We start from the raw sequence: 10,222 nt of genomic DNA, 5'->3' as shown, positions 1-10,222 counted from the left end.
GAAAAGTTCTGATTACATGTATTATACCTGCCTCCTCTGGTTTTGATTCTCTGGTTCTATAATTAAAGTTGACAAGTTTGGAATTTCTTTCTCTCTTACTTGAGTTTTCAGTTCTATAATTAAATATGACAAGTTTAAGATTTATTCTGGAGTGATCCTCAGAGAGAACCATATCATATTATCAGTTCCTTTGTTTTTTGGGGGCTTTTTGTCATTTTGTTTCCCTGTTGCTCTATTTTTTTTTTCCTTTCCTTATTATTTACAATGGTTCTTATAATTATTCTTCTCTGAATTTACTTTGTTATTGTTGTTTTTGTTGTTGCTGTTGCTGTTATTATAGTTGGAGTTGTTTATCACCAGTGCCAATTACAGGGTGAGTCTGACACACTGTGTACCAGGGGATCATCACAATGTAAAAGAAAAACAAGAAAAGAGAATTACAGGAAACGCAATTCTATAAGCGATTGAAATAGTTGAATGTGTGTCTGTGTTTGTGTGTATGTGTATGTATGTGTTTGTATATGTATAGGCGCAGGAGTGGCTGTGTGGTAAGTAGCTTGCTAACCAACCACATGGTTCCGGGTTCAGTCCCACTGCGTGGCATCTTGGGCAAGTGTCTTCTGCTATAGCTCCAGGCCGACCAATGCCTTGTGAGTGGATTTGGTAGACGGAAACTGAAAGAAGCCTGTCGTATATATGTATATATATATATATGTGTGTATGTGTGTGTGTTTGTGTGTGTGTGTTTGTCCCCCTAGCATTGCTTGACAACCGATGCTGGTGTGTTTACATCCCCATCACTTAGCGGTTCGGCAAAAGAGACCGATAGAATAAGTACTGGACTTACAAAGAATAAGTCCCGGGGTCGATTTGCTCGACTAAAGGCGGTGCTCCAGCATGGCTGCAGTTAAATGACTGAAACAAGTAAAAGAGTAAAGAGTAAAGAGTAAAGAGTATGTCTGATTGTGTGTGTGGAACAGTAAATTTTCTAATACACACATCTCAATGAAAACAACCTTCTTTATTCAATTACCTTTCACATACCTTGTGGTGCTGTAATATTTTTACCTACTTTATCAGGGAGTCCAACTTGGTTACCCATGCTAGTGTTTAGCAGACCTTGACCAAAAGCATTCTAGCTAAAAACCAACCAGTCTCTATAGATTTATGTGTATAACTACATAATCAACAGTCCTTTTCCTTTTTCAAGACAGGTGGCATGTAAAAAGCACCCACTACACTCATGGAGTGGTTGGCGTTAGGAAGGGCATCCAGCTGTAGAAACTCTGCCAGATCAGACTGGAGCCTGGTGCAGCCCCTGGCTTCCTAGACCCCGGTCGACCATCCAACCCGTGCTAGCGCGGAAAACGGACGTTAAACGATGATGATGATGATGATGATGATGATAGGATGTGATCTGGGAAAGATTTGGCTGCTGTTTCAAGCAGCTTGAATGACTACATAGGAGCTCTCTCCATCATTATTATCATTCAACCTTCGGTCAGTCTTGATCAAAGAGGTCTGTCATCAAAATCACTTTAGTCCTGACATTATTTATTGATCTATTTGCTTATTCTTTTATTCTTTTACTTGTTTCATTCATTTGACTGTGGCCATGCTGGATCACTACCTTGGAAGGTTTTAGTCAAACATAGAGACCCCAGGACTTATTTTTTCAGTCTAATATTTATTCTATTGTCTCTTTTGCCAAACTGAGTTATGGGGATGTAAACACACTAACACCAGTTGTCAAGTGATGACAGGGGGGGACAAACATTGACACAAAGACACACACATAGATATATACTCACGCACACACACACAAATATATATATATAATAATAATAATAATGAAATTATTGTATACAGTGCTCAGGTGCACCACAACTTGTCAGAAAGTGCATATAAAGTACATGCAGTAATGTAGAAAAGTCTGGAAAGCGAACAATGTATGAGTCAGATACATGCTTGCATGTGTATGGAGGGGAGAAAATCAGGTGTAGTGTTGGCGAATCTCAGGAAGCATGGAAGTTTTGAAGGATGAGCAAAACGCCCCCTGTCCAATGGATGGTGCTGAGTTGTCTAACATTTAAACCAAATTTTCTCAAAACAACTTGTCCGATTGTCCCATTTTGTGGCATTACTTCAAGCCAGCCTGGCTTTTTTTGCACAGACTGCATGTGCATTTTTCTTGCGAACACGTAGTATCGATCGCAACAGCTGATGTACTTGCACGTACAAATGCACGTTCCCATGGCTTTATTGATCGCATTCTCACCTGGAATCGATTTTTGTAATTTTTTCAAGACTTATATACACCCTGATACCGTTGCCTGAGGTTTCTACCCCTACAACTGGCAGAAGATCCAGGGAGTAGACTAATAATGAATAATATCCCATTATTCATGATTTTCTACAACCTAGATGACAAGCTCAAACATTAATTAGTGTTTCCAAGGGGTTAATCATCATCATCATCGTTTAACGTCCGCTTTCCATGCTCTGAGGTTAATTTTGATTTCTTTTCCTTAAATTTGTAGGAAACACAAGTATAATGCTTGTAGTTATCACCGTCATTTAAAGCTCACTTTTTCATGCTTACATGTGTCAAACAGAATTTGTTGAGGAAGATTTTCTACAACTAGATGCCTTTCCTGTCACCAACTCTCACCTGTTTCCAAAATAATGTAATATTTCTCAAGGCAGAGGGATGGAAATGAACATTAGTTGTAAGGCAGTAAGGTGGCGAGTTGGCAGAAACTTTAGCACGCCGGGCGAAATGGTTAGCGGTATTTCGTCTACGGTTACATTCTGAGTTCAAATTCCGCCGAGGTCGTCTTTGTGTTTCATCCTTTCAGGATCGATTAAATAAGTACCAGTTACTCACTGGGGGGTCGATATGATCAACTTAACCCGTTTGTCTGTCCTTGTTTGTCCTCTCTGTGTTTAGCCCCTTGTGGGTAGTAAAAAAATAGGTATTTCGTCTGCCATTACATTCTGAGTTCAAATTCCGCCGAGGGCGACTTTGCCTTTCATCCTTTTGGGGTCGATAAATTAAGTACCACTTATGCACTGGGGTCGATATAATTGACTTAATCCCTTTGTCTGTCCTTGTTTGTTCCCTCTATGTTTAGCCCCTTGTGGACAATAAAGATTTAAGGAATGCTCTTTTACAACCACCATGTGATGTTAGAACAAAGGTACACACACACACACAGGGCTTCTTTCAGTTTCCACTCACCAGGCTTTGGTTATTTCAGAGCTATAGTAGAAGGCAACATTTGCCCCAAAGTGCCATGCATGGAACTGAACCTAAGATGACATGGTTAGAGAGCAAGCTTCTTAACCACAGCACCTAACAAAGGAAATCTACATTTAAGACTAATATTTTATGCTAATGTTCATTCTATACAACACATTTGTGAAGTATAGTAACATCGCTTACAGGCTCCCCACAGGTCAATCACTGACTCATTGCATTTCCTGCATCAAAGTTGGCTGCAGAGAAACTCTTATGACTTAAGTAAAACAAATATTACCTGATTCTTTTGTTTAAACTACTGATTTATTGATGTCCATATCCTTTAGCTACACACACATAAATACATGTCTGTCTATGTATGTATATGTGAGTGTGTCTATCTATCTATCTATCTGTCTATCTATCTATCTATCTATCTATCTATCTATCTATCTATCTATCTATCTATATATCTATCAATCAATCAATCAGTCAGTCAATCAATCAATCAATCAATCAATCAATCAATCTATCAATCTACCTATCTATCTATCTATCTATTATCTATCTATCTATCTATCTATCTATCTATCTATCTATCTATTTGTCTGTCTGTCTATCTATCTATCTATCTATCTATCTATCTGTCTATCTATCTATATATCTATCTATCTATTATCTATCTATCTATCTATCTATATATCTATCAATCAATCAATCAGTCAGTCAATCAATCAATCAATCAATCAATCAATCAATCTATCAATCTACCTATCTATCTATCTACTATCTATCTATCTATCTATCTATCTATCTATCTATCTATCTATCTATTATCTATCTATCTATATCTATCTATCTATCTATCTCTATCTATCTATCTATCTATCTATCTATCATCTATCTATCTATCTATCTATCTATCTATCTATCTATCTATTTGTCTGTCTGTCTATCTATCTATCTATCTATCTATCTATCTATCTATCTATCTATCTATCTATCTATCTATCTATTTGTCTGTCTATCTATCTATCTATCTATCTATCTGTCTGTCTGTCTGTCTGCCTACCTGTCTGTATGCACATACACACACACACACACACACACACAGGTACATATTTATATGACTAGTTACCAAACATATTTAATCGTCCAAATTTCACTCACGAGGTATCGGTCAGGTGGTCAACCCAAGGCTATGGTTTGATAGAATATATACACTCGGCTCAACATGCTATGAAGTAGGATATCAAACCCAGAACCACATGATTGCAAACCAAACATCTTAACCACACATCTGTCGTATTAAACTAATCAATTCTTACAAAAATTGGCAAATGAAAAGCAAAGAATAAAAGCAAAAAGATTACTTTATTAGAAGCTTATAGCACTTTACATGTGATGTTCCTGAGCCAAATGGTGTGGTGGTATTATATGAATAATCTAAGGCTTTAGGCCTAATTAAGAAATGTTATTTTTTTCCCCCCAAATTATCATTATCAATTTTTATTTATTTATTTTATTTTTTGCTATTGTATATTTGTTTCATTAAATCAAATTATAATAACTAGCTTTTTCTCCTTTCGGCTTTGGTCTTTCAACTTTGCGATGCACAACCGTGTATCTGAAAGGCAACTAAGATACCAGGTCATAAGAAACTTGATGAGGCAGCGGTTCACATCCCATATCGCTACAGTGAAACATCCACGCTGTCAGGAATTGACAGTGGAAGTGGATGGGGTGATGATGGCAGCGGACGCAAGGAAGAGTTGCCAGGTATGTACCAGAGAATAATTGCTCTGATTGGTTGCCATAGAAATTAATGGTAGCTATATAAGTTGGCTTGTTTAGTTTGTTTTTATTCATTTATTTTATTTACTTTTTGTGGAGATGCCTGCAGCCAAAAGTTTCCTTCCCTATTCTAACAAGGTCTATCTTGAAATCTGATGTTATTTGAAGCTAATTAGTCAGTTAATAAGGAGAAGTTTTTGATTCATTTATTTAATATTTTTATTTATTGATTTTATATCTAATTTTATATATTTTATTTTATTTTATTTTTTAAATTTATTTATTTATTGTTTTTTTTTTCAATTTTATTTCTAGTCAAGGTTTGAAGGACATTGAAAAAGGATAAGCATGGCTAATTCAATTTTCTCTCATATTCCCTACTGTGTCAGTTTTAAATCAATTCAAGTCTGCCTAGTTGGAGATAGTGCACTCAGATGTGTTGGGGGCCTTTTATTTTTAATTGTGTAGTGACTGTTCAATGCCAACTACAGATTTCTCTATTTCTAGACAATAGTTTACAGTAGATCAAGAAATTTGTTCAACAATGAAAATAATGGAGAAGACTATATCAAATACACTATTTTCACTACTACGTTTTTTTTTGTTTTTTTTTATTACTACTATGTTTAAATACTAAGAGACTGGTGTGTAGCCTAGTAATTAAAGTGTTGGGCTTTCAGGCTTAGTGGTTAAGGTGTCAGCATCATGATCATAAGATTGTGGTTTCGATTCCTGGACCGGGCGACGCGTTATGTTCTTGAGCAAAACATGTCATTTCATGTTGCTCCAGTCCACTCAGCTGGCAAAAACGAGTAACGCTGCAATGGACTGGCATCCAGTCCAGCTGAGGAACAAATACGATCGTAAGATTGTGGTTTCGATTCCTGGACCGGGCGATGTGTTGTGTTCTTGAGCAAAACACTTCATTTCACGTTGCTTCAGTCCACTCAGCCGGCAAAAATGAGTAACGCTGAGTTGGACTGGGGTCCCATCCAGCTGGGGAACACATACAACATTGAAACCAGGAAATCGGGCCCATAAGCCTGGCTAGGCTTTAAAAGGGAGCACTTATTTACATTTATTTATTTATTCCTGGATCAGGTGTTACATTGTATCCTTGAACAAGGCCCTTAATTTTATATTATTTGAGTATTTTTAGCTGAAAATGAATCCTAGTTGAATTCTAATGCAACCCTCTCACCCTGCTGCTGTCACATCCTCAACGTTCCATTGAGTCAAGAGTGGAAATATATACCAGCTCATGACTACAGAGACACCTTAGACAAGTGAAAGCATAGCACATGCCACTGAATCATACTATATAGTATTAAGTCTTGCCAATACCATAAAATATTGAATCAAAGGACATTCATAGTCATAAATGTTTAAATAATAATAAATATTGCTTTCTTGTATTGCAATACATTAATATGGCCATGAAATATTTTTTTCATATTTCGATTTTATAGTTTTGTTCATAAATTTAAATACAATTGAATATATTTTTATTATGCTGATTTTTACAGTCCTACAGAGTGACAGGATTTACAGATTATTCAATAAACAGGCTGTAGTTTAAATATAAAAGAAAATGTTAATCAACAAGTTGTATTTAAAAGTTCCTCCAGCATTAGTATATTAATGTTACCATACTGTTACTCAGTCTAGCCTTGACTGAATCAGTAAGTGTTATATATAATCATCTCAGTATCATTTTCTCTAATGGTGCAAGCATTGTCATATTCCAGAGCAGTAGTTTCCAACCTGGGATCCTCAAAGTTAGTACTGGGGGTCTTTGAGCTGTGACACCATCATCATCATCATCATCATCATCGTTTAACATCCGCTTTCAATGCTAGCATGGGTTGGACGATTTTGACTGAGGGCTTGCGAACCAGATGGCTGCACCAGGCTCCAATCTTGATCTGGCAGAGTTTCTACAGGCTGGATGCCCTTCCTAACGCCAACCACTCCGAGAGTGTAGTGGGTGCTTTTTATGTGCCACCAGCATGGGGGCCAGTCAGGTGGTACTGGCAATAACCTCGCTCAAATCTTTTTACACATGCCACCGGCGACGCTGGTAGCAATCACGCTCGAACGGTGCCCTTTTACGTGCCACTGGCACGGAAGCCAGTTAGCCGCTCTGACAATGGTCACACTCAGATGGTGTTCTTGGCACCCTACTAGCATGGGCACAAGCGCCAGTAAGGCGACGCTAATAATGATCACACTCGAATGGTGCCTTTTAAGTACCACTGACACGAAAGCCGGTTAGCTGCTCTGTCAACGATTACACTCGTATGGTGCTCTTTGCACCACGCTAGCACAGATGCCAAAAATGCAACAGTATACAGTGGATAAGTGCACTCATGGCATTGTGGTCAAGGGGTTCATTTCACAATCATATAGTTTCAACTTAAGTCCCACTGAGGGCTTTTTGGTTCAAAACAAAGATTGTACTGCAAAATCGGGAGCAGTGATAAAAAAAAACTTTAAAATGCTACAGCGTAAAATGTATATAGGTGTAGGCATGACTGTGCGGCTAAGAAGTTTACTTCACACCCTTGTGGTTTCAGGTTCAATCCCACTGCATAACACTTTCAGTATTTTCTGTAGCCCAAGCTGACTAATGTAATGTGAAGGAATCTGATAGATAGAAACTGAAGGAATTCTGCTGTGAACCTATAAATACAAATGTGTGTGTGTGTGTGTGTGAAAGCACATGTATGCTTATATTCCAAGCTGTCATCACTTGAGTGATATGATGCTGATGCTGATGTGGGCATCCCTTTTTGACATTATTATCACTCGTTCTTAGTTTTTGAAAGCCTGTAAACTAAAAAAAATAGTTTCTCTCTTGACTGTAAAACATGGGAAGATTGGTGAGAGAAAGAGCATTCAGCTGTGAAATCCTGCTTTAAAATGTGAAATTCTCCTTCCAAACCAATTCTGGTATGGAAAAACAAATGCAAAACGAATGAATGAACAAACTCAGTTATACATGATTATTCGAATAGAGTAGCCTGATTGATTGTAAGTTTGTGGTTTCGATTCCTGGACCGGGCAATGCATAGTGTTCTTGAGCAAAACTCTTCATTTCACATTGCTCCAGTCCACTCAGCTGGTAAAAAGGAGTAATCCTGCAATAGACCTGCCCCATCGAGGGAGTACTATATATATATGCCAGAGAAACCAGAAAACCAACCCTATGTTCCTTACAGAATAATGTGGACAAACCAAGATTAATCTGAGTGAAGACTTCTGTCATCATCATCATCATCATCATCATCATCATCATCATCATTTAGCGTCCGCTTTCCATGCTAGCATGGGTTGGACGGTTCAACTGGATTCTGGGAAGCCAGAAGGCTGCATCAGGCCCAGTCTGATCTGGCAGTGTTTCTACGGCTGGATGCCCTTCCTAATGCCAACCACTCCGTGAGTGCAGAGGGTGCTTTTTACGTGCCACCCGCACAGGTGCCAGACGGAGCTGGCAAACGGCCATGGACGGATGGTGCTTTTTACATGCCACCGGCACGGGGGCCAGGCGAGGCTGGCAACGGACACGAACGGATGGTGCTTTTACGTTTCACCGGCACGGGGGCCAGGCGAGGCTGGCAATGGATGCGAGCGGATGGTGCTTTTACGTGCCACCGGCACGGGGCCAAGGATAAAAATTTGTTATCGCTGAAACAATGCAAAATGAAATACAAAAGGGAATACCTAGACAACGAGTCTTAATCCCAAATGATCAAAGAAATGCAAGGTGAAATTCAACCGATGTTCTGTTTTCAATTTTGCCTTTCATTTTGCAGTGTTTTAGCCTTAACAGCTTTTTATCTCTCATGATTATTCATTTACAGATGCCTTTCAACAGAAACATATAACTAGGGAAATGAGTTTCTTGTTAATAAAATTGGCTTATCTAGTTGACAGACATTTCTGACATTTGGAGTCCATGGGGAAAATTCATTTAAATAGATGGAATCCTTAATAGTGAAAAGGTTGGGATCCACCAATATGGGAGCTGAGTTTTTGCACTTATGACATGAATTGCATAAAATGATTATTATTTCAAGAAACATTTTTGATAGGGTTCGCTGATATTCTGATCTCTTTCATTTCCTGTTCTTTTATTTTCATTCCTTTATTTACATATTTTTGGGGGTCTTAAATAGTTTAGTTTTAAATGGTTATGGGCACTCTGTGGTGATTATTTTTCACAAATCATTAAAATCTCATATGAAATGTTGAAAAAAATGCCTTCAATGTTATTGCCAAACTCTCTCCTAGTTGATAGTCAAGTATTTTCTCATTAGTACATTGTGTGTGCATCTGTATGTATGTGTGCATGTATGTATGTGTGCATGTATGTATGTGTGCATATGCATGCATGTGGAGTGTGTATATGCATGCATATGTGTGTGTGTGTGTGGTGTGTGTGTGTGTTTGTGGATGTTATAAGAAAAAGAAACTTAGGTGGGGTTGGAAGCACTTTTCTGTTGTTATCTCTTCAAAATACATTTTTAAAGTTTACTACTACAGATTTCTCATACTCTCTTCTCAATTACATTTACACAAGCATTCCATTAATAATTCGTTGTGTTTTTCTACCATCTTAAATCCTAATCTAAATCTCGAAACTGCCAATAAATCTCTTGTAATTTTTAACTATTTTCATTTTATGAATTGTATTTGGCCTTCGCAAACAGCATATTCATTTACTAAATTCAGGTTGAAATTTTCTAAGAATATTAGTAATGTAAGGTGCAGACATGGTTATGTGGTTAAGAAATTTGCCCCCCAACCACATGGTTTTTGGTTCAGTCCTACTGCATGGCACTTGAGTAAGTTCTTCTACATTACTCTTAGAACTGACCATAGGCTTGAGAGTGAATTTTGTTGATAGAAACTGAAAGAGGTTTGTTGTGTATGTGTGTATATATACATACATACATACATATATATATATATATATATATATATATATATATATACATATATATATCACGTGACCGACCAGGCTATCAGATGTTGCTACACATCGCTGGTCACAATGCGCTTTGCATTGTTTTAGCCTTGAAATGATGCCACCCCGCTGGCTAAGCGAGCAGACCAACAGAAGAAAGAGTGAGAGAGTTGCAGCGATGATGATGATGAGGAGGAGGAGGAGGAGGAGGAGGTGAG

General features: G+C 37.8%; 1 protein-coding gene across 2 annotated transcripts in view; it reads left to right on the top strand.

Moving 5' to 3' along the window:
• Positions 1-10,222, top strand: part of LOC115218737 (protocadherin-18-like) — a 96,102-nt gene that overhangs the window by 56,086 nt on the left and 29,794 nt on the right. Inside the window, exon 3 of one of the 2 annotated variants that reach the window (XM_029788634.2) lies at positions 4,876-5,020. The exons of the other annotated variant lie outside the window; for it this stretch is intronic. Coding sequence (XP_029644494.1) covers positions 4,876-5,020 — 145 coding nt within the window. The remainder of the gene's footprint in view (positions 1-4,875; positions 5,021-10,222) is intronic. 2 annotated transcript variants of the gene reach the window in all.

Source organism: Octopus sinensis, linkage group LG14 (genome assembly GCF_006345805.1).
Source record: "Octopus sinensis linkage group LG14, ASM634580v1, whole genome shotgun sequence".
NCBI classification, from domain to species: domain Eukaryota; kingdom Metazoa; phylum Mollusca; class Cephalopoda; order Octopoda; family Octopodidae; genus Octopus; species Octopus sinensis.
Note: the sequence above shows the minus strand (reverse complement) of the source record. Positions and strands in the feature narration are given on the sequence as shown.